Here is a 26371-nt window from a genome sequence, read left to right on the forward strand (position 1 = left end):
GTCCTCACTTTGCTAAACCAGTTTAACAAGGCAAAGCGATCTTGAAAACTACATCGCGAGGTGGTTTTATGAACCGATTTGGAAGATCACTTCCAAGATCGCTTCGACCGTTCTCATTACATGTTCAACTAGTTTCTACTAAACTGGTTTTAGGAAGGTAGTGAGAACGGTGTCTAATGTGAGTGATTTCAGGTGCTGAGTTTGTACCATGGTTTGTGTAACGTTCCATTGTGTATGATGTGCAAATGCGAGTACAACAGCAAGGATGTGAGTGGTATAATGGGGATTTTATTTTGGTGGAATTGTAATGATGAATGTGCTTTATTTTGCTGTGATCACATTTGCGTGTGTGTATCCAGAGCAGGGTTGGGCTCAATTACAAGGTAATTGATCAATCACGTAATTAATTACAATTTTTTAAGTAATTGTTATTGTAATTGAAGTTTTGAAATGGAAAGTAATTGTAATTGAAAAAAATAATGACTTCAATTTTTGTCAATTACCTTTAATTACATTCAATTACTTTACAATAAACTTACTGAATTTATGGTTTAATTTAATGACCTTTTTCATGTCAAATGCTTCAGCATCAAAGAGAGTATCTGTGCTTTTTAACCTAAACCTTCATCTTGTCGTTATCTCTGTAACTTAGAATTATGTTGAAATAGGTGGTACTATTTACAGAATACAAACTGATTTCATTTATGACTTTTCTAGAAAGCAATTGAAATTGTAATTGACAAAAGTAATTGGTCATTGTAATTGAAAAAAATGTAATTTACTTGAAAAGTAATTGTAATTGAACATTTCTTTGATTACGTAATTGTAATTGAGCCCAACCCTGATCCAGGGAGCTGCCTTTGAACTTTCTTTGAAAAACCTTTATCAATATAGATTTTTTATTCATAGTTTTTTCTATTTTCATGTTTATCTTTTCTCTTGTAAAGAGCTATAAATGTCTATTCATCTTTTTGTCAAACCCATTGCAAAAATTGGTTTTATCGTGTTTTTGTATTTTCATCAAGTACTCTGGAATATTGCTTCCCCAAAAAATAATAGTTGATAATAATCATCATCTCAATCACACCCATTCTCAAAAACATACAAGGTACACTTCAGTTTTTAAGGAGTTTACTACAAAAGTTTTTAATATGAGGATAAACACTACCCATTTGTTGAATAAACAATTCATGTAATACAGAGCTGTATTAATAAATAAATTATAGTGGAGCACCACATATTTCTCCACTAAAACAATAATATTTACAAACAAAAATCATTTCAAAATATATGTAAATATGCCAAGTAAAGGCTTCGTCATTTCTTTACATATTTACAGCTGTTGCTTTCTGTTATGGGAAGTGGACTTGCATAGGCATCACTCAGTATTATGTAAAATGAGAGTACAACTGAATATTGTTGTAATAAAATGTTTTTGTTGCATTATCCGAAAAGGGGTCGCTCATTTCATAATTAATAAATGACTTTGCCTATTCTATCAATTTCAGTTTTTAAGAAATTGAAAATAAATATTAAGTATTTATCACTTTCCAGTTTCATAACTGAGAGCAATGGAGCTTAAACCGAAACCATGAAATGCTTTATTAAGTAATGATGATTTTATGTTGATTTCATTAATGCATCACATCCCTTTTTAACCCTTGTTTGATAAGAAATAATAAAGGATCAAAATTATCCATAAATTTCTGATTTTTTCTTGTTATCCATGCACATAAAAAAACAGCAAAAGTAAGGGTTCTATTTCTAAGCCAACTCTATATACACTGCAAAAACTCCGGTGTTGATTTAACACCAGCCTGGAATATATATATGTCCACACCAGAGAAGTATTGAAACAACACCAGTTTGGAATCAAACCGATGCTGTTTTAATACTAATTGGTGTTGTATAAACACCTATCTGTTGTTAGACCAAAACGAAACTGGTGTTGTTAAACACTTCTCTGGTGTGGACATACATAGATTCCGGGTTGGTGTTCAATCAACACCAGAGTTTTTGCAGTGTTACACCACATGTGAGGAAGCAGAAGAGGTAGATAGAGTGATTTAAAAAATTCATCAAATGAATGGATCTTTACTTTTCCACACAAAAAATATCCTTTTGTGCATTGGTCTTGTATGAAATTAGAAAATAAGGATACAAACATCAATCCTACAGTAATACGTATTCAACCTTGTTTTAGTCAAACTTGTCATGATTAACAAATACATGTGCTGAAATAATTCTGTTATTTTGATGGTGTCTTTTTTTTCATCCATGTGCATTGTAATGTTTTCATCCAGGTTAATGCTATTTCAGAATGTGCTAGTAACCTAAACTCATGGTTGAATTGAGTTGTCAAAACTTGTCCTTAAGTGTGAACCAATTCAGGTGAAATCTTCAACATTTATAAAGTGCTTTGTGCAATGTTTAAAGCGATACACACTATCAACACTGGCTTCAGCACGGCTACCCTGGTAGCTAAGGCACTGATAATCTTAACAAAGTGAGGTCAAGGTACATGTATACATCTCAAAAGTAGAAAAATAAATGAAATGATATGTTTTTGTTTCTATTTATAATACTATACAGTAGTTGGGGGATTAGTACATTAGATTCCTGTTACAATCCATTGACTTGTCAGTAACTTGAATTGAGAATGGAAATTTTCAAGGGATTATAATTGATTGAAGATGTTCTTCGAGTGGTCAGGTTCCTATTTCACAAAGCTGACCAATTGATCGTTGGTTGATCTCTGCAACTAATCATACGCATTAATCAATGCAATCACTCCTGGAAATTGGCCTTGTGATCAACCATTAAGCTTTTTGTTACAGGACCTCTTGGGATCAAATGCATCACCTGACACGAAGCTGATATTAGGATGAATGGACAAAATATTTGAGACGGGGAGGAAACAAATAAAAAGTTTCATTAAGGAACTGTACAAGGTCCTCCCGTAATGCATCCTTGGCAGTCCTGGGCCCCGTAACATAATGCTTAGCGATAGATTGTTGTGCAGATTTCTACGAGTGATGGCATTGATTTATTGTGTATGATCAATTACAAGACACAGCCTAATGATCAATCTCTAAAGCTTGATGTTACGGGGGCCCAGGGTTGAAGCAAACATTGCAACGGTTGTTAAACACAAGATTTCCTTTCTGTGTCTGGCATTGGGACCTCATTTCCAGGCAAGACGATGGGTTTCCTAGAAAGGCAGGAAGCCGCTTCCTCTGGAAAGTTTCGATTCCTTGAAATCTTGACCCCCGATATCTCAGCTGCTGAAAGCTTCCATTCATCCCTTCAGACTGCCATGGAGTGTTGCTTCTCTTATTGAAAATCTTCAAGTGGTGAATTGTAAATGTAGGAAAAAAATACTTCCGCAGAAATGTGTGGTGGATTGAAATCTTGACCCACTATCTCACACTGCTGACATACTTAAAATCTAAAGTTCAAAGTAATTTTCGTGTGAAATCGATGCAACAATTTATCCTTTGGAGGATAATCTCTCATATCTGAAAACCAGGAACCATTCTGATAAGTCGATATAATTTCTCCAGCTTAACAGTTGTACTTTCTTGTTAGGTCTGCCCTCCTCCTCATAATCCTTATAAAGACAATGCCACAAGTTGTTCTCTCATTCAATATTTGTCTAATAATCCAAACGATGGACTCGTCAGTTACACATCCAGATCTTCCTGAGAGTTTATAATCCCCTTCATCAGAGTGAAGGTGGTTAGTATATCTGTGGTGGACTCGTTGGTGGGCAGCCAAGAATATCAACTCCAAAGTTTCTCTTTCCAATGTTGGGTACATAGTTATCTTCATTCGCCTCATAGTAGTCGGGTCCGTCGAGAAGGAATTTATGATCTGTGTGAGATAAAGAAAAATTTGCACTAATTACTTTTGAAATTGGTGACCTTCCTGTCAATAACAAATATTTTACGCACCATTCCAAACATTTTCATGGAGTATAAGAAAGAAAAATAAGAATAAAACAGGCGCCACAGAAAATCTTTTTGAAGAATATAAACTTAAACTTGTATAAATGAAATCTAAATGATACATTTCAGCACTTATCACGCAATTATAAATACATTTACAATTAAAAAATTGTAAAGACATTATAAAGTGAACTTTGTCATTATAAGTGAAAGAGTTGACTAAATGAAGACCATATCAACCGTTTTGTGTATTTTGAACAAAATATCAAAATTAATACATCAAAGAAAACTGGATATCATCAATTGCACGTTGAGAACTTCCATTTATCCAAAGATTAAAAAACAGAGTGAACTTACTATTGAGCATGAAAGCACCATTGACTCTCGCTGATGGGTGGAGGCCCTTGAACACCTTCTTGAGCGTGGACTTCTCAATCGTTCCTAGGGCTTCGTTATAAAGCCACACCTTGTTGCCCTTGAAGAGATGGGTCAAACCACTGGTCTTGTCATAGAGGGCGGCATACACGGTGAGAGGGTAGCCGCTCGGACTGGGACTGACACGGACAGGTCCCTGGTAGAGGGTCGTCCCGTCATAGATCCACTTCTTGCGTGCTGTTGTTGGCGACAATAAAAAGAAGAGAGGTACATGTAGAATCCAGGATGTAATTGGTAGAGCATGTCCAGAAGAATTCTGGGATAGTACTAACAGCGTATAATTGTGCATGTCACGGTGCATGTAAAAGGTCCCTAGTTTTCCGTGGCACGGAGGTAGGATTCATGGAATTTAAGTGGAATGCACTATTTGTTAGTCCAAAACATTAGAATCATGAAAAACATGTTGAAAATCAAAGGGAAATCCTATAAAACAAAACCATGCATCAGATCAGTGAAAAATCTGCTGATTTTTCACTGATGCTCAAAGTGTTGAGCAAACATGTGCATACTGCTGTTGGAAACTTAAAGTATGTTTTCCTAAGATTTTCACTATTTGCAACTGATTGCTTTATCATGATTATGTTTTGTACATGTTATAGAACACAGACTGTGCATTCTAGAAAACATGAAACTGAGGACATGTTTGTGAGGTCCCAAAACACCTGTATTTATGTCTATATCTGCATAAAAAATATAGATGAGCACACACCTTGTCCATGCATGTTACATGCTCGCTCTCTTATAGCAACAGTTCTTTTAATTTGCATATTTTAAGCGAAATTTGTTGTTTTATTGCTAGCAGTAGTTTATTTAGCTATCAAAGAGTTCACTAAGAAAAATAGCTTTGGAGATGTTTTTCTTGATGTACCCTTTTTGTATTTAGTAATTTAAGATGTATTTGTAGAATGTTTATATGTTTATTTGTAGTTTTTCTCAGTGTATATGTCTAAAGGGAACTGTTGCTGGGCTTTGAGCATCTTCGGACGGTATGTGCACTTAATAAGACATCACCAGGATGACCTTTACCTTTGAGGAAGACGATCTTGTTATCCTGTCTCTCGTAGACTGCCTTCATGCCTTGCTTGATTCCCCTGAAGAACTGTTCAGTCAGTATGCCCATGTCTGTATCAACTGCCACCAGAGGGAACGTGCCATCGGGGTATCCTGCGGAGTCGTAGCTCGGTCGGAATCGCCACATTTTTTCGCCCTGATCAAAGAATAGATTGGTGGAGAAATGGGATGGTGAAAGGAGAGTAGACTTGAAACTTGGGTCTAAAAAGGGTTCCATGACATTTCACTGCTCCGTTGACAATTGCTCCGCTCTGACTTCCGATCACTAATCAAATGATCAACTTCAAGCCTGGGTTTAATGATATACCCTACCCTAAACCTAATATAAAACCCTATTGCAATCCTAACCCTAACCCTTCATTTTAGACGAAATTAAGCCTAGAGCGATTGTCGCAGGAGCAAATGTTGTGTCACCATAAAAAGAGCCATGCTGCCCCGCATGTTGCTTAACACTTACATATGAATGAACTATAAAATCATATTTAAGTCATAATTGGGTAATCTCCAACCCAATTTATTTCAGACATTCTGGGAATGTTTTGTCTCTGTCGTCTAGTTCGTATGAAAGGTTTTAATGCTCTCAAATTACCATAACTTCAGACGCTCAAGTGAAGAAGAAAGGAAAATGCAGGAGAAATGAAAATCTCATGCAAAAGGCAGGTCTCCCCTGACATTTTGCAAATATTCAGCTGGAGATCTCCCCAAAATAACAGGAGAGTTGGTGTCTCTGGAGATCATTAATCTTCATCTATGAAAATAGCCTTTCGGCTTGATATCTCCCTCAAAAAAGGGAGACTTGGAAGTGTCCAAAAATCATTGATAGCTATGAAAACTTCTGAAGTATGACATAAGTATGCTTTTACTACTTTGAGCTCTTAGAGTGACAAGATGAGGTTAAGAGGGCGTTGCAAAATGATATTTGCAATCAATATCAATTTCAAATTTACAAGTGATAGATCATTTCTTTTCACGAAAACAAATCAATTTATTTTAATCTTGTTAATGCAAGAAGCAGACCAGTGATTAATATGTAAATTTGCAATTAATTACAAGATTTATGATTGATTTTGGGACCTAACATTGACTTGTAATCGATAGCAACCTTTCATGCAACACCCCCATTAGTACTGGTACTTACCTTGAAGATCATGAGGTTACCCCTGATATCAGCGACGGCATCCAAGGAGGTGTTGCAGTATGGCGGGATGAGGTTTGGGGGCTCGGTGGTGGTCGTTTGGGTTGTAGGAGGGGGGTCAGTTGATACCTGGAAGGGGTTCTTTCCTGTATGACAAAAAAGGAGAAACATTGATTACAAACACATTTTCATCATTATCATTTCCTCTGGGAGGTTTAAGTGTTATCTACTTGAAGATAATTATGCCAAGAGTATGTGTCTTGACTTGTAAACTTAATAGCCTTATTTTGTAGACGTGGTGACATATTTTAACTTACCAAGTCGACTTCAAACCTTATTATGTTGACATGGCTATCGACAATCATGGCGCAAGGTATGTTAGGTACCTTTAAAAAGTTCAAAAAGTTATCACCATGTGGACATATAACCTTTCAGAAGTTAACTTAGAAAGGTCATGTATTAAGTTGACATGGCAAGATAATAAGGTTTGAAGTCGACTTGGTAAGTTAAAATATGTCACCATGTCAACAAAATAAGGCTATTAAGGGTTAGGGTACCCTATGGTACTTTTCTGGGGTTTTTTCATGTTCATTGTCTCTCTAGAATGCTCTGTTTCTTATGCCTCCTTCCCCTTCTCTATATTTTTGTTTTTGGGGGGTGGGGGATTCTCACCTTTGCCTCTATAGATTTGGACATTTTCCCTCTGCCTCGCTCTCCTCTCCCTCACAAATTGCCAATTAATATAGGACAATATTCATATCTTGTTGCTAATACCATAGAAATACTTGTATGCCTACTTCTTTCATGCAAATGCACTCTGCTTAGAAGCGTTTATTCCAGCCTTATTTCTTAAAAACTTTTCTGGTTATAGAATTGGGATATATTTTTGATATTTATTGATTTAAATATGAAAAAATTGAAAATCTGAATCAGATCATTATGAATATAATTTCTTCAGGAATTGTTTTAGTTTGAATGGGGCAAAAAATGGGACAGATTATAAGATTATGGTATATTTTGTTTATAGTCTTTCATGAAATAAATTGAAAATTCATAATCAGAGCCGCCTTGAATATGTTCACTCAACATCTCATTATTATTGTCAACAATTTGTTGGGTTTTTTTTTAGTTTTAAGGTGGTAAGATGGCAACACAATTTTAGTGAATATTGAAATAATGTCGAATGAGCAAAGCGCAGTTCATGCAAAGCTTTTGTAATAATATAATAACGGATAGCCTTTTTTGCAGAGATTACAGCATTTATAAATTCCCCTCTTCTGAAATACCTTCAGCGGGACGATTATTAGGTAAAGTGGGCCCATGGGTATTTGTTTGGACTTGCTGAGTTGGTCCCCCTTCAACGAGCTCCTGTTCATCCTTCTCTAGTTGTGATGGAGGAGGGGATGAATTCAAGTTGCTGGCGCGGCGAGCGGTGGGTGTGGTGACTGTTCTTTTGGTGTTGCGCCCTGCTCAGGTTGATTTGATACGAGATATGTTTAATTTTAAATTTAATATACCCTCACCACCAACGGAAATTGCGGATTTGGATGGGGATAGTTTTGTTATGAAATATATCAGAGACAAGTGGGCCATATTTGAGGGTGTGTGGGGGGAAGGGGGGCTAAGGAGCCGTGGGAACACTAAGGAACCGGGGGTCGGGACCGAAGGAGGTGGAGGAGGAGGCAGAGAAGGGGGGGCATGAGGAGAGGGAAAATCATATATCACAATTCATTCATTCATATACTTCAAGTGCACACAATTATTGACTTACATGTATGACATTAATAAAAGCAATTATATATAAAAAAAAAAACATGAATCTGTATTTTTGGTTGAAATTATAAAGTTCTGTTTACCAATATAATCCAGGATCGTATTCAATTTAAATAAATATGTTTATTGATTAAACTTACTAAATTATATATCAACACGTCCATCAGTTTGGTTGAACGTTTTCTTTCAATCATTGCGACACTGACAGAATATGAGCAGACACATTTATGAGTTTTCATTAAAAAAAAAGGAATGTCCCTTAAATGTGTGACAAAATCGTCATTATTGTGTAAAGAACATTCTTTCCAATTTTCGGGCCAATTTTATCCACCAACCTATTACAAATGGCATGCTGTTCAATCAAAGCAATAAAAGGGATTACAAACGATTTAAAAACTGTTTGATTATTATTTTTTAATCACATGATAATTCCAACAAACGATTTCAATTCTGTTTCATTTTGTACTGTAAAATAAGAGGCACAGATAAATATAAATACCACGTTTATCTTTGTCTGCAATCTTAAAAGATTGACAAAATTAAACGATCTGTAGTGAATGCAAGTGCGACCAAAAATTGTCAAAATTATCCCAATTATTTCTGGACTTTGATAATTATTTTTGGTAGCACACAATAATCATAAAATATTAGTTATTTTGACCAGCACTTTATTATGTTAAACATGGGCAGTGAGCGGCACAGGGAACAGGTGTCACCATCCCTCTAAGATTTTTTTTTTCAGGTCTTGGAAACATTTTCTTTTCAGTCGGAGAAAAAAAAATAGAAACAGAGAAAGACTAGTCTACCTCGTATAACTTTAAACCCATTGGCGTACAGATTGGGGTTGGATGCCATGGACACCCAAAAGTTTAACGACCAAGATGACAAAAACAATAATAATAAAGGGAAAAGGGCAAAATAATTATTTTCTGAATATTATGTCATTAAAATCTATCACAAAATGTCTGGCCCCTCAAAATACTATTATCTGGTTCATTGCATCACTCTCTCTAAACCCTATTATCCTAGAAGAAAATAACATCCCTCTATCAAAATTACCCCCGTGCCGCCCCCCCCCCGTTACTTTATAAACGGAGAAGGCGATCGAGCGCGATCACGGAGAAGATTGTTTGACCTTACCGTAGATGACTTGGATGCCGAGCCTGTCATCGAGAGGAAGGCGGAAGTTTGGGATGTAACCCTTGTCCCACGGCCACATGAGGGAATTCCTCTGGTCAGAGTGATCGAGTCCCAGAGCGTGCCCGATCTCGTGGGCAGCCGTGTAAAAGAGATTTATTCCTGTTTTGGGAAAGAAAACCACGTAACAGTAATATAATGAAATAAAAGCGAGAATGATTATAACCATTTTACTTAATACATGTATCACACTTTAAAAACGAAATGTCAAAATATTTTGTTGTGAATATTTTTTAATGGTCAAAATGAAGTATAAAAAAAATTGATATTGACTTAGATTTTTCAGTCGGATATAATTCACTACCGGTACAGATTTTGGTCGTCCCTCTTTAAGGGAAAGCCAGGGGTATCTTTAGAGAATCGAAAAATCCCCCACCACCAAGATGTTTTGTCGGCTAATTCGCAAAATGCCATTAGAAAAATAATAACGAAAAAGAAAATCGAATGTATCATAATTTTTTTAATAAAACATATGAATATAAATGAGAGGGGAGCCTGGAGGACTCGGAGGGGGGGGGGGGTGAAAGAGCGAGGTGTGAGAATCCCAAGAATTGAGCAGAATATCCAAGCAGATTTGTGTGCTTCAATCCGTTTTACTACATAATTTCCTAACTCTATGTGGGGGGGGGGGGGAATAAAAAAAAATTGAAAAGATTTTATTTTAAATTGTTAATAATTAATTATTAATTGTTATCCTTTTGGGGGGATTTCTCATAATATGAACATCAACTAAGTTTTCTGTTTTCAAATCTGCAAAGCGCTATTCTAACATGATTTCAAGAGCACCAACTCACCGGAATAAACCTTGTGTGTGAAATGCTCGTCGTCGTCGAAATGGACGTCGCCGTTCGTTTTACCCCACCCGCTATTCGGTGTGAACGCGTGAGCCAGTGTACCGCCCTCGCCATCGAAGGCGGGATCGCCGTACACCGATGTATGAACACGGCTACCGAACCTTAGCTCGATGTCCACTTCAACCGTCTCGTCGTGGACTTCGACAAAGCTGTGAGATATTTAAAAGAGAAAATATATAGTTTTGTATAACAATGTTGAAATCAATAAAGATGTTACTGTGATTGATATTTTCTAAAAAATATTCATAGCAACCTAATATCTCAATGCATCCGTCCCTTGATTTGATTAAAATGAGGTGAAATGATAATTGCCGAAAATGAAACTGTATTCAATCTTAATATTGAAGAGACCGACACTAAATTCATCTTCACCCAAGTAATAAAACCACATAGGATGTGGCCGGCTGCCACCCGTTACGTTCACATCTGATAATATTCCTTTTGTAGACATATATCCAAGAGGCGTAGTTCACTGTCACTTCCAACAATAGTATTATTATTTTTTTTTTTTTTAAAGAGAAAATTTAAGAAGATTAGGAAGGGCATCGATATGGGGAGGGTGCCTCAGAAATTATTTAGAGTGTTCATCTTCTCCTATTTAGTTCCCCTATAAGGCCTAATTAAGTTTATGACCCGGTCCCTCTGTCTCCTTACCCCCCCCCCCCCCAGCTCCCCATCACCTCCTCTCTATTCCATGCCTCGAAAGAGAGAAAAATGCACTCTTTAAAACCACTTCCAAATTTCCTTCCGTCCTACTTATTTAACTGAATGAGTCATGATAGTGATTATCTAATTTTTAGATAATTTTATTACTCGAAAAAAAAATCATGTGACTTCGTTTGACAACTGTGAAAGTACATTGTTTCCTTTCTGCGAAATCGTAGTGCAAAGACCGACTGAATGAGTCTAGAAAATGAACTTCACCCGCAAATAAAAATATTCAACGGATAATGATATGTTTTTTCTTAACCAAATGATATTCACAAATCCCATGATATATATACGTATTAAGGACAGAGGTATAAGTGTGTAGACAAACGAATCACTTCTGGGGTTTTCATTATTGTCCTCGATTGTAGTTCGATCTGAAATGCAAATAATGACACATTCAAATCTGAAAAAAATAAACTTGCTGCGAATGTAAATAGCGGCCGTCTATGAAAGTGATGCAAAAGAAATTTTGATTATTTTGGGAATGGTTATTAACAAAGGATAAAGGAGATGGCCATGAACTCCAAATGACGTTTGATTTGCCGGGCAATGACTTCTTTGTGAAGCTTTTAATCGGTCACGAGGAGACAACTGTCACTTTGGGAATGAGTATTGTAGAATATATTTTTTTTACAAAACAGTATGATTTCGGGTAGTTTTTAATAAGAATTTTTTTAGCTGTCGGATTTGCGCTACGTACAAACCATGGAAGCACGACCGACAATGAAGAGTCGTGATTTCGGGTTATTCGAGAGAGATTATCACAATTATGACATATTTGAAGCGCCATAAAGACTAATTAACCCTCAACCACATCAATATGAACCTCCTAACACCTTTGTTAATTCCTCTTCCAAACCATGCAAACAGATCAACCTGTCAATGAAAATTCGCCAATCCATGCATTAAACCCCATTGATCGAGATATTTGTATTATTGTGGGGGAAGAGAAGGTGACTGAGCATTTAAAATGTAAATAGTTTGCTCCCATTTTTTATTATCATCCCTAAGGTCGTGGTGAATGCATTTTAAAACGAAATTTATCACCTTTTTCTTCAAGAAAATTTAAATGGTAAATGGAGGTCCCTGAAAATCGGGTCAAGCTTTTCAAAACGTCAAAAATGTGGTCAACTGCTCAAATACGATTCAATAGAAGTAAAATGGATAAATGATTATTATTGCCAGTAAAATTTAGATAATGCATTGAGCGCGAGCGGGCAGGCACCCTGACATAATTTAGTTAAGAAGGATATTCAAATTTACTGAAATGTTATTGTAGAGAAATTGGAAAAACTAATTACTTATGTGAAGTGGAATATAAGTCAGTTTAATTCATATATTCTTCGATATATGGCAAGGGAATTCATGTGCGTGCTTTTGGTAGCTCTGTGTGTTGTCTCAAATACTTAACTCGTGCATTCTTCGAAATCAGTGAAGTCATCCAGAGAGAGAGATAATTGAGACATCTCATTTCTGTCTCGCCATTGCTCACTCGTCACAATAAGGTCAATCCTACCCATTAAACGCTGTTCAATGTTCATCCTTCATGTTAATCTATAATAATCCCTTTCAACTAATACACTTTTACTCCATATCTCCTACCCCCCCCCCCCTTCTCTTCTCTCTTTCTCTTTCGATCTCCGAAAGTAAAACTGTATCAGCCTTAGTCTCGGCCCAGTTTCCGGCAAAAGTGTTTCCAAAAATAAATGAACCAGTTTATTGATATTATGAGAAGCTCTTTATATTCATTATTTTTGTGGAGCGTTGTGACCCAGTGGATTAGTCTCCGGACTTTGAAACATGGTCGTGGGTTCAAATCCCAGCCATTGCGTATAGTTTCCTTCAGCAAGAAATTAGTTATCCACATTGTGCTGCACTCAACCCAGGTGAGGTGAATGGGTACCTGGTAGGAATTTATTCCTCGAAATGACGAGCATAGCATGGAAGCTAGCTGCTTGAGCTACATGCAGCCAGGGTAATAATATCCAAGTCCTTTGGAAGCACGTATAGGCCCGTATTCTGAAGTCGGGTTTAATTTAAACTCTGGGTTTAAGTTGTGGTTTAACTATGGAAAGCCAGTTGTTACATAAATCTCTAACAGTAGAGGTTCAATGTATCAGTTAATTTGACTCCCAAAACATTAACTGCCTGGGAAGGATAAGTATGACAGTTGTCTTCACCATTAAAGAATTAGTAAAGAGCACAGTAAACATGAGAAGCACTCACTGTAAACAAAATTTTGGAACGTTTGGCTTCCCATAATTTTAGCACAGAGTTAGACCATGGTCTAAGTTAAACCTGACTTCAGAATACGGGCCATAGAGACGTGATTCATAATGTGTTATGCGCTATACAAGAACTGACTATTATTATTATATTCTTGACAGTTATGCGAGATACGACTCACACCAACGAAAACGTCTCCAGACCGATCAAAGCTATTACGTTATTACCAATGACATACTATCGGTAGGGTAGGAGTCAGTTTCGTAGGTGTGACTCTTACAAAGAGTTACGATCGATCCAATCAATCTTAACTCTATGAAAATCCATCAGTGTCATAATTGTTTCTACAGCAACTGTGCAAAATGTCCTTTGTAAACAAAGGAGAACACGCCGAACTGTCAAGAAATCATTGAATTTACGGATATACATTCATATCTAGAAAAAAAATTGAGCAAACATGCATTTTATATGTTGACCTTGCTGGCTTTCCATAGTTGCGATTTATCGGATCAATCGCAAGTCTTTGTAAGATGGGCCCCTGCTCATCACCTAAAGTCCATAGACAGGCTTAACTTTTTTGGATTGCAGCCTATAATAAATAAATGACCAAGTAAAATCATTCTTAGTCGAATAGAATGTGAAATTCAATGGTATTTACGAAAAAGATGTCGGTGAATTTGTTTCCGTTGCATGGTCACTATATTGTACCCCTAGAAAACAATCGGGCGAGGGTTTCACGAGAGCATGCAGGTTAAAAACTGAAATAATGAATAATTAGCCTTTATTGATTTGATTGATGTTTTACATGCAACAATCAACAATGGTAAAAATGATATATTTCCTGTTTCGATGCGTTTGTTTTGGAGGGGGTGGATGCCACTGTTGTTCACACCATTATGATAATGTACATGTATGTAGGTGACCTACAACAATACTACCTGTCAGCTAGAACATTCCGATTTGTTTAAACATTTATAAACGACATCTTCTTTCAATTGACAATGTGCATTGATGTATATTAAGACCAAATATTGACACAATGGTCGTGCTCAATGCTCCCTCGTAGAAACTGTCATTAATATCAATCATCCGCAAAAGGTATCATTAGAATGTAAATGTAAATTGTTACTTTATATCAATATAAAGCTATTCTCATTTCTTGATATTCTCATTTCTCAAAAGTTTTTCCTGACCGAAAAACAAAAATCAAAAGCAATTCCTTGACCCTCGTATAATGTTCACCCAAAGTTATTGTAACGTCATGCATACCTGCATGCGACGTTGGTTTGGCAAGGTTTGTTGCGTAAAGCTTGGCTTCATGCATGAGGGGGGGGGGGGGCAAGCAAGCAACAACAAAAAACTCCTTACTGTATGTTTTGTTAATTTGGAACAATCTCAAAATAATTATTAAAACCATAGGATATAGGTCTACCCCCTTCAACCCTCATAGAGCGTCTGCAAATTGTCCATCCTCAATTTCACCACCAACCCTCCCCGTTTCACCCACATGCCTATATACAGAACCTTATGGTCCAAAAGTCTATGGAAGTTACAAAATTCAGTACATGTAGTTAACAATATTAATTCTGGACACCATCATAATGAAGGTTATAGGGTTATCGCTGTAGAAATTAACTCACATGAGACAGCCTTTTCAAATCCAGGTCATTTTCTATGAACAGAAAACATATTGTATCAGAGTCCTCAATAGTGATTAATAGTCGCGCTGTAAAATCTACGCCGGGTAAAAATGAAATAAAAGGAATATTATTTCCCTGTTTTTCTTTGAATGAAGAAGTGACCCGGCCTTTGTAGGGGTGGAAAGAAGAGCAATATAATTAAAATCCAAACTGGATTGATGAATAGACGTCTTTGTATCCCTGATGGTCAAGTATAAGAGGGCCCTTTGAAGTGAGGTATATAAAATATCGAGAAGCGGACAAGGACATTGCCATGTACAATGTGATTACGACTTTATTAGGTATTAGATATTACTATTGCCTTGTACATCATATGACCGTACTCTTCAGCTTGCATATTATTCCGTCAACTGGTTCACAGAAGTTCAAAAAGATTCTCGAATACAGACAAGAATATCATTTGGCCCTCTGAAGTCCAAGTAAGGCCTGTTAAACATACTAATAAATTTGGATATGCACCAATCGTATGTTTAAGCCTCTGAACAGCGAAGATATTACTTCACCTGGAAATAGTCTCATTCCACTTCAAGTTGATCTAATAATCACACAATTCATGATATCATTTTTTTTTTTTTACAACAGTCGTATCATGCTTCATGATGCATAAAATAATTTCCTTTCCTCGCAGTGGTTTGATTGACATAGTTAAAGGTTTAGAGAATGTCATGCAAAAACGTGGGCCCTATTGTTTGAGATCAGAAGATGACCAAGACCACGGTACTCAAATCTACAGCCCCCATCACACTTATTCGGAATCAGCAGGAATCAAGCAGAAGCTGGAAAGAAAAAATGTTCAAAAAATCTAGAAATTTTTGGGAGGAACTTATGAATTCACCAAACTTATATAGGCTTATATAGAAAGAGCAAGCCTGTAGCAGGCCATGCATTTCTTTTTTATTTCATATTTCTCCTGATTATTCATTATATTCCCCTCTCACCTAACTACATTACACGTTTATTGCAAGTTTTTTTTTTAACAAAACCTTAGACTATACCGTTCAGTTAACTGAAATTGATTATTAATTATAGTCAATAATAATAATGATACATAACATTTATAAGGCGCTTACTACTGGTGTTTCTAAGCGCACTGTGTTCTATTTATGGTTTGTACTTGGGTTAAAAAGAAAAGAAAGAAAAAAAAATGTGGCATAGGAAAATGACACATCTAATGCAACTATAGTAATGATCAAAAATCAAAACTGGTGTGCACCTCAAATTGACCGACCCACAGCTGTGAATCAACAGGTGTAAGAACGCAATATTAATGCACAAAATATAGGATATTAAGAACAGACGAAACAATCGTTTAAAGAAACAGCATTGAAAGACGATTCGATGAGTGCAAGGGCGACTATGATACGGGGGGGGGGGGCAACAGGACGTGTTTTTTTCTCGATTGAAGTACAAGGGTAGCATAGAGTTGCATCTGTCTTCTTGATGCTCTTCCTTCTTTTCTCTTCATTTATTACTTTATCCCTTTTTTTCATTTCACCCTCTTCTTTCACTTCTTGAAAATCATAGGGGCTATCATCCCCTGGCCCCTCTCTGAGTCGGACTTCCCCATAACCCACCCCCCCCCATAGGTTTGGAATCTATATGTAGCAGCAGGTCATTCTAACGATTTGCATGCATCACCATCATCATCCCTCACTGGCGTACAGATTGGGGGGGGGGGGCTTGGGGAGAATGGACCCCCAATTTTTAACAACCAAGAAAAAAAATAAAATGGAAGAAAAGAAGGGTGAAATATGAATATTATGTCGAAATCTATCTCAAAATTAGATTTTCATATTAAATCTGAATTTTTTGCTCGCTAGCGACTTTTTACAAATTTCGCCCTATACGCCATGCATGTATGCCCCCCTCGAATTTTTTGGCTCATTACGCCACTGTCACCCCTGGTAGGGAATACATGTCAATGTACTCTGCTACACCAATGATCCCTTACAAAAATAAACCATTTTCCCCAGGTGAGGCTCGAACTCACAACCTCCGCATGCCTACAGGGCAGCCAGACGGTGCTGGGTACTGTCTATAAGTACAGCGCGCTAACCTATTGCGCCACTGGGGAAGGTTGATTTATTCAATGGTAAATAACAATATGGACGATTAGAGACCAAAGGCGGAAGAGTTGGTCATTCTTTCATGTTCATTCGTCCAGATCTATTGTTAAGTTTCGACACAAAATGCATATTCTTTTTTTTTATCTAGATGTTGCTCGAATACTGAGATATTTTTTTTTACAATATTAACAAACGTTTTTATCTTGGTAGATTACTTTGTGGAATAAACTATTAGCATATGCCCACACACTTGTTTTTTTTCAAAAAGCCCCAAAAGTAAAATGCAAAAAGGTGTTCAAATCCATTAAATCCAATTAGCAGTGTAGGCCTATGAGGTAATTAGCGGAACACAGACAAGGAAGATTTTTTTCTGATTTATATTGTTGAAATTACTTTTCTTTTGGATGTTTAATGTAATATATACTCTATTTGATCCACGTTCCCACAAAATGCACATAACTCATATTTTTTTTTTAAATGACTACTAAAGGGATGGTCCGGGCTGAAAATATCTATATATTAATACATGTACATAGAGTAGAATTCACTGAGCAAAATGCCGAAAATTTCATCAAAATCGGATAACAAATAATAAAGTTATTGAAGTTTAAAATTTAGCAATAATTTGTGAAAACAGTCATCATGAATATTCATTAGGTGGGCTGATGATGTCACATCCCCACTTTCTGTTTTCTTATGTTATTACATAAAATCATATTTTTTTCATTGTTTCATACTTGTGTGAATAATATGTCTCCCTTATAATGAAATAAGTTGCAGCAATAAATATCTAATGCACTAAATCAGTTGTCAGTCAAATCTTTTTAGTTCTTGGAGGAAAAAATTTGAATAAACCTAATTTCATATAATAAAATACAAAAGAACAAGTGGGGATGTGACGTCATCAGCCCACCTAATGAATATTCATGACGACTGTTTTCACAAAATATTGCTAAACTTTGAAATTCAATAACTTTGTTATTTGTTATCCGATTTTGATGAAATTTTTGGCATTTTGCTCAGTGAATTCTACTCTATTTATTAAGCTATAAATACTTTCAGCCCGGACCATCCCTTTAACTATTGACTTGTCGTTTCTTAAACTTCTTCGGAAAGTATGACCCTGTCACACACAGATCAGATTCAGAGCCATCTATCATTGTCCATAATGAATCTTACATAAAGTATTATGAAAATTCACACAATTCGCGCATCTTGTTGACAGAAAGATATATTATTCAATCGATAAGCTAACCACCGTGTTTAATATTCTTCATATTTTTCTTTGAAAATGTATATTTAAATGCCATTCGCTTATTCCTTTTACTGAAACCTTAAAAAGGAAATTTCATTGTATGCAAATCAGCCAATACCAAATATATTTTGATTATCACCGCTCGTAAATATAGTTGCTGTTTCGCTATTAACTTCTTTCGTCTTTTATCATTAGTCAAATGTCATGTTTGTTGTGTAACTATTTCAGAGTATATAGACCTGCTGGCCAAACTTGGTACTCCCATTGATACTACAGATTGACAAACTATCGAATCTGGGTTAATTTGTATTTACTTGCGAGACAGATTTCTTCTCAATGACAACTAGTTGATCGAAAACTGGGGAGAGAAAATAATCATTAGGTATAGTTTGAAACTCTGACTCACCATGTCATTATCTTCTTCAAAACATGTTTACAGTTGGTAGTATTAAATGGAATTGAAATTGGGACTCAATGAAATAGATGAAAGAGAAACTACTTTGGCATGTTCTAATATGAATATTACTCTTGTATAGTGATAACAAACATCTTCTCATCGTGTTTTTTTTCTAGATCCATGCGTGAAAAGTTACAACATCGTTTATTTTTCTTTCGCACCGTCGCAAATTTTGTTATCCGACGCAACAATAGAAAAAGCTGGCAGTAGCGCCAAAACCGCATCACCACCACCCTAAACTGACATGTAATCGAACTTGCCCCCAAACAATAAAAACGCCACTGCTGACAATGGACAATGGGAGATTTAAAAAACCAGTTAATATTTCAGCCATTTCGATCGCAAATGTACATGATGTAATTCATTTTCCTAATCAGTCGGCGTCGATATTGACATTCTTCTAACGTGAAATCACCCTTAATTGAATTCTATTTATATCATATACTCCTTGGCTTTCGCAAAATGAACAAGGGAGATCTTGTTGTTTAGGGTGCGTTGGTTTTGCAGACACCACAAGTGGCACTTAGCATGTTAAAGATCAATTCTAAAGTGATCAGAGTTTAGGATTTGTGACGTATTGGCGGAACAATGCAAGCGATACAAAAATTATCATCGATAGCTGTGTTTAATTTTCAGCGTATTCCTAGGCAATTTACTTGTCAATAGGGGGCATTTATTGTGCGGTTTTTTGTAATCTCATCTTTTGATCAAGTATCATGACAGGTTGTATTTTGTGTTAAAAGCGAAGGGTAGATGAAGATTAATGTCGATGTATCTGTCACTCAAGCTTATCCCAGGAATTGTGTCAAATCTGTTTTGATGTTTTTTTTTTCATTTCTACCTTGAATATCGAAAAATGATAACAAACACTGTTTTGCAGTGCACCGTGACAATCCAGTCAATTGTATCGTTTAGAAACTTTAATGTTCTCGTGTTTTCTTGCTTTAGATAATTTCAAGAAGTCTTGATAGCACGGTTATTTCATTTATTGAGAATGGCAGAGTCGAAATTGAACATGGAGATGAATTTTCGAGAATTGTTATGATCCATGATTTCCTGGAAAACCCAATTGAACTTGTTTCATGAGGGGGGGGGGGTACAAAGTGAACCAAAATGTCTAAACGAGTGTCTGTCAAAGAAAACATATCGTTTGGCAGTAATGAAAACATAATGATGATTGATGCCTGTCATAATAATCATAATAATGACTACTCGACACAATCGACATTTGAGGCGTGAACCAGGACCCCGTCTCACACAGAGATGTATCTAATCCAATTAATCTTAACTGTGGAAATCCATAAATGTCATAAGTATTGACATATGAAACCCTTCGAAAACAAAGAAAAACACACTGAAAAGACATTGATGTATATGCAAATATATCTATAAAACTCTTTGAACAGCTATAATCATTTTAAATTTTGGAGTTGCTGGCTTTCCATAGTTATGAATGTTCGAATCAATCGTAACTCTTTGTAAGAGGGACATTGATGATACACGAAAGAGGGAGGGAACGGGACCAGGGGCCCGTCTTACAAAGAGTTGATCCGATCAATTGCAACTATGGAAAGCCAGCAACGTCAACATCCAAAAATACATGTTTGTTCAAAATATTTTCTAGAAATGATGTATATTCATACTTTCACTGTTTTCTTGACAATTCAGTATGCTTCTCTTTGTTTTCAAAGGACATTGAGCAAATTTCATACAGAAAAATTATGACACTGGTGGATTTCCATATACTTGAGATTGATCGGATCAATCGTAACTCTTTGTAAGACAGGGCCCTGTTGCCCTTGGCTAGTTTATTATGCACTTTCGCTGAAATGATATCTTATGTAAACGTGTCCAAATGAAGGACCAGATAAGATATTTCGAGGTGCCATAAAATGGATCATTCAATTGTGGCAGTGAAGGGGATCAATCTCTACACCCCCCCCCCCCTTATAAGGCGTGATTTCACTGCAACCGTGGTTAATCATGTTAAGTGCCCCGAAACAGGGGAGGCGATTTATTTCGTATATTTTATTCATTTATTTAATTTATTTATTTTGTATATTTTATTTCTTTATTCATTTATTTCTTTATTCATTTTTTTATTCATTTATTTATATATGTATTTATTTATTAATTCATTCATTTATTTATTTGTTTGTTTGTTTATTTATTTATTTATCTATTTATTTATTTATATATTATTTATTCATCTATCTATATGTTTATTTATTTGATTTATTTATTCGTTTATCTATTTGTTTATTTATTTATTTACCTATTTACTATTTGCTTAATTTTATTCATTCTATGGGGGGCGTTTCATGAAGCGATTGGTCAGCGCGTTTCTCTGACAAGTGTTCTCCCATCCAATGGGATGCAAGGATCTCAGTATAGCTTATAACAGAGATCAGTCGAAATCAGAAACACATCGCTTCGTGAAAATTCCCTGACACGAATCTGTCTCATCGTTTATATTGAATGATTGGCACGCGTCTGTAATAATAGGCCAAATTGATAGTGATATTACCCAATTGGCATTGACAACACCCAAATTGAAACTGATAACGGTCATCGCACCGCCCGGCGAAGAGACTTGTTTTTCAGTATACCCGATAATGGGTTCAGCAGAATTAACTATTACGACATAACTGGTCATAAGCTAGTTATCTAGTCAGTCAAATTCCCGTTAAATCGTTAATGTTTGTGTCATGAAAATATCTGCCTACGTAACTTATCAACCTTAATGTATGAGTAATGCCATGTGCCCCCCCTCCTTTCTTTCCCTCCCACCCCACCCCACCCATCTCCCATTTTCTCTCTCAATCCAAAACAACGTGGTCATTATTTCTACCGTGTTTCAGACCTATAAATAAACAAAGTCATGCGCACATAGAGCTTGTTATAAAAAAAGTTTGCAATCAAAGTTTAAAGCTATTACCGTAATTTCTCAAATCATTCCATTTGATTGGATAATAGTTGACTTGTTACAGAAACTGTGCATTTGTGATTTTAACAAGACTTAATGAAACAGATTCTTTAATATTGGGAAAATGCTTATTTGGACACAATTGGACATAATGAGGAATGTTTATTCTAATATTCACCACGCCCTTCTTATAATAACATTTCATGCATATCCCTCAATCTTACAGGTTTCGTTAGTTATGTTTATGCTTAATATGTTTCCATGGCTACTTGACGATGTATATGTCATTGTCATAGTATGATACCAACACAAACATTTTCTCAAAAAATCTCACTTGGTCATCGGCCAGTCCTTTTCTTCCATGGATTGAATGAAAATTACTTGTTAAAAAAATTGTGCATTTGTTATTTTAACGAGACTTTTTTAAAACAGGTTCTTTAATATTGGGAAAATGCATATATGGACACAAATTCGTAGAAGAAAATGCAGGCTTTATGAAAATAAGCAAAATCATTAACAAAAATAACGAGGAATGTTTGTTATAATATTCACGACGCGTTTTGTTTATAATAGCAATTCGTGCATATCCCTCGATCATAGGTTTCGTTAGTTACGTTTATATGTTAAACTTGTTTCCATGGCTACTAGACGATGCGTATATATCATTGCATGATACCAACAAAAATATTTGATTTTCTCAAAGAAAGCTCACCTGATAATCATCGATCAGTCATTTTCTTGGCATGTTTATCAATAAAAATGTTTGTTTTTCAAGACCACAGCTATTCACGGCATTCAAGATGCTGTATACACACTCATTTTCATTGGATGGAAGTAAATAAACGCAGTGCAGTGAGGCTTTAAAACAAACTTTCTGTTTCTCCAGACTTTAAAGAATTTTGTTCGATTTTTATTCAAGGATGAATAAAGGTATAACTGTCAACTTGCAATGGCATTAAATATTTATCATGAAAGGTACAAAAATATATTACTGGTATGCCAAATAGTTTGTGACAGAGTATACAAATAGGGTATTTTTTATTCAAGTAATTTTGACAAGACAGGGTGTATTGTCAGAATTTTGACAGTAATGATTATGAGAGATGCCACAAAGCAAAGCCCTAACAGGAATGCAGCAAAGACGTAAACTAAATTGTACTTACACAAGAGGAGTGACGTCGCTCCACAATTTGAAGGCCTTTCTGACGTCATGACGGACTTGGAATTCGTTGATGGAGGACGATTTACGCATCGTCGGGAAATTCTCAATCCTGTACGTCAGCGTCTCTTTATTCCACTTGTAATTGCCGCCGGCGACGTTGTAACGCCGCACGCGGTTGGTATGCGGTTGAGTGTCCTTGTTACCGCAGCGCGGTTTCTCCATCATGAATTTAGTTTCATCCGTAATTGTCCCTGTAATCTCGATGTTGGCGAAACGTTGGAATTCGCTGACGGCGCGCTGATATTGTTCGCTTCCCAGCGTTTCGCCCGGTGTTTTACCGGGCTCAATGCTCTGCGTGGATAGGTAGCCGTAATGGTCCAAATAGGGCTGTTACAAATCCAAGAGATTTTGAAATAAAGTGGTATTAGAATATAAATGTGAGGTATTGTACGAGCATTTCATTCTTACTTTTAGCGTCACAGTGATTTTCATATTAAACTGCCCCTTGTGTATAGAACACGTTTAACAAAGAATGTGTATTAAATGGGAAGTTCACCCTGACAAAAAGTTTATTGTAAAAATAGCAGAAAAAATGATAAAAAATATTGCCGAAGGTTTGAGAAAAATTCATCAAATAATTAAAAAGTTTTTAGAATTTCAATTATTTGATTTGTGACGTCACATGCGAGCAGCATTCCTACATAGCGACTGGTAAAAAATCAATGAAATGTCATTTTCTCAGAAAATTGAAAATAGTTTTCACTGTACCTTTTGTATATCAATAGACAAATCATTTCACATCCGATCATGAATAGAAAACAAAATTAAGTCATCAGGAACCATACAAAATTTGAAATTCATGCATTTTATATTACATAACACATGGGGCAGCTGCTCGTTTATGACGTCACAAATCCAAAATTTTGAACTCTAATAACTTTCTTACTCTTTAACGGATTTTCCTCAAACCTTCACCAATATTTTTTACTATTTTTTCTGCTATTTTTACAACAAAGTTTTCTTCAGGGTGAACTTCCCCTTTAAGCAACAATGCATTTTGCATTTTGAAATCTATACCGAAAAAGGCCTACTCTTCTTTTTCTGTTCTGTCCATGTTTTAAGATTTTGTGTTTTAATCGTGTAAATCATTTGTAAATGTATTTCCGATGAGTTGTTTCAATGAAAAAAACCCCGAAATATCTAAATAAGGAAGGAATAAAAACTTGCTTTGACTTACCAAAGAAAATGCGAGATCCTCTCTCGCACTGTCCTGTATCGGTGTGCCATGTGATAGGTTAAATGTCAAACATGTGGAAAGTACCAATATCAAGATATTTCTTGAAGATGCAGAACTCCTCACGCACCCTTCCATGATGAAAATGTAATAAATAAATAAATATTCCCTCTGGTGAATGAATACAAATACCGTCGTAAGTTCACTACAAACGAAAATTAAGATAAGTTTGTGATTGACCCGTCGTTATCTTTAAAGTTATATTTAGATTTAACACGACTGGTTTGAGGCTTCTTCTGTCCACTCCTCGAAATTAAACGAATGTCTGTGTGCTTTCTGATAGATAATTCTCTTGATGTGACCTTGTTGCTTCTTTAGTCAGTCAATACAATCGTGTATGCATTCTGAACTAAAAGATCTCTAGTGGTGAAGTTTTTTATTTGCTTCTCTCCTTGCTGGGCTCGACTGGACTGAATGTTTTTGTTGTGACTCGATTATCAATCTGCTTCTAAATGCTGTGTAACTCGTCTGCTCACTTGTATTTATGCTCGGCACCTTATTGGGTGACGTCATGGTAAAGTTATTGGCAGGAGTTAGTGGTTTGTAATGCATTTTGATTGTTTAGTTTGGTCGTCTGCTTGACTAACGTTGCGCAGAATGCCACTGCGCATACACGGTTGACTCATCCAGAGGAGGAATACCGGGAGCACGAGAGGGCTGATGATTTGATTTTGATGTGATTTTCGTTTTTCTCGGATTCTGTCTCTTTTCAAAGAATAAGCATGTCTGCTCCCCTGTTTGCTTGAACTACCCTAGCTGCGGATGGTGGAGAGGGGGAGGGAGAAGGGGGGGGGGGGGGCAAAGTCTATCGGATATACAGGCAAATATAAAAGAGAGAGAGAGAGAGAGAAAAGTTCGACCAATGATGGTTGGTTGCATGCTGGCTTTGTCATCATTATAATCTACTTTCCAAGAATGTAAAAGGTTAATTTGAGGAATCTATTAAAAAATTAATATTCAATCTCAATATATTTCCAAAGCAAAACGACTATAATTATAATTCGGTAAACCCATCAGTGCCTGACTGTATTTTAGCCAATTACATAGAGTATTAGGGGCGGATTCGAGAAATTTAGTTCCTCTGTTTTGATAGAGGATCTAATGGGGACATCAAGCAAGGGCTTTGAAAACATTACCTCACCCCCCCCCTTTCTTTACGAATTGATCAATCAGGATTTTCTTTTATTTGAAATGATTTCCCAAAGTGCCAACAATCATGGCCCAGCCAGGCCACGTCATCATTAAATATTATATCTTTGAATATAAATATGAATTTGTCTTTGACAATGATTTGTATTGTAAATGCCTGTTGTAAATGTATGAAAATAATGTCATCTTCTGTCGGAAATTTAGAATGATTTAAATGATTATACTCGCCTATTGTCGGCTATACACGAACAGGCCTTTAGATGATGAAAGTGAAATTTTATGATTTTTTTAAATATTTTTATAGGATTGTTAGTATGGACCTATACTAGGTCCATGGTATATATTACACTCTGAAAAAAGATTGGTCAAAATAAAGATCTGCCGTGGATATCAGTTATAATTGCATGAAAGAAAAACATGATTAATTGTAACAACCTTTTTTTTTTGGGGGGGGTCGGACACATTTCACCAACACATTTGACCTAAATCTTTATCTGAGTTCTAGTAAGCATATATTACGTTCGAATTTTTGAGGAACACAAGCAAGCCCCCCCCCCCACCTAATGTGCACGATGGACAAGTTGGTTTAAAACGAAAAGAATGTCAGAGGACAGTAAAATAGGGGGCGTATCATGCAATGTGCCTATTGTAATCATGATTTGAGTTGGGGAGAGGCACCGAGGTACAGATGGGTGGTCGGGGGAGGGGCTTGGAAGCCATGGACTCCCAAAACTTTTAAGACCGAGAAAAGGGGGGGGGGAGAAAGAAAAGGAATGAAGGTAAAGGGGATGGAATGTAAAATAATTTTTTGAATGTCCTGTCACAATCTGTCAGATATGATTATTTACGTCTGGGACCGACCTTTAACGTCACCATCCGAAAGACGTTGGGGAGAGGCACCGAGGTACAGATGGGTGGTCGGGGGAGGGGCTTGGAAGCCATGGACTCCCAAAACTTTTAAGACCGAGAAAAAGGGGGGGGGAGAAAGAAAACGAATGAAGGTAAAGGGGATG

The 26371-nt window shown here is 36.2% G+C and overlaps 1 protein-coding gene and 1 non-coding gene across 11 annotated transcripts; both read right to left on the reverse strand.

Annotated features, from left to right (window-relative positions):
• Positions 1 to 1119: 1119 nt before the first annotated feature.
• On the reverse strand, positions 1120 to 24666 carry LOC129269647 (72 kDa type IV collagenase-like). Of its 10 annotated transcripts, none has more exons than XR_010294750.1 (10): positions 24153 to 24666; positions 22917 to 23302; positions 10353 to 10561; positions 9502 to 9660; positions 7875 to 8054; positions 6592 to 6734; positions 5409 to 5589; positions 4305 to 4559; positions 2036 to 3873; positions 1120 to 1798 (listed from the first exon to the last, which is right to left on the reverse strand). XR_010294750.1 is itself a non-coding variant. In XM_064105176.1 (9 exons), the coding sequence occupies exons 1-9, from the start codon at positions 24285 to 24287 to the stop codon at positions 3740 to 3742; spliced, it is 1782 nt and encodes a 593-aa protein (XP_063961246.1). In that variant the 5' UTR covers positions 24288 to 24666; the 3' UTR covers positions 1120 to 3739. The 10 variants fall into 10 exon arrangements, 2 of the variants coding, with proteins under 2 accessions (XP_063961246.1, XP_054763130.2); XR_010294751.1 differs by having other exon boundaries at positions 1120 to 1817; positions 2034 to 3873; XR_010294749.1 differs by having other exon boundaries at positions 1120 to 1784; positions 2031 to 3873.
• Positions 17015 to 17123, reverse strand: TRNAI-UAU (transfer RNA isoleucine (anticodon UAU)). The gene is made up of 2 exons: positions 17086 to 17123; positions 17015 to 17050 (listed from the first exon to the last, which is right to left on the reverse strand). It is a non-coding gene; the product is annotated as a tRNA-Ile (tRNA).
• Positions 24667 to 26371: the final 1705 nt, after the last annotated feature.

Source organism: Lytechinus pictus, chromosome 10 (assembly GCF_037042905.1).
Source record: "Lytechinus pictus isolate F3 Inbred chromosome 10, Lp3.0, whole genome shotgun sequence".
Classification (NCBI taxonomy): Eukaryota; Metazoa; Echinodermata; class Echinoidea; order Temnopleuroida; family Toxopneustidae; genus Lytechinus; species Lytechinus pictus.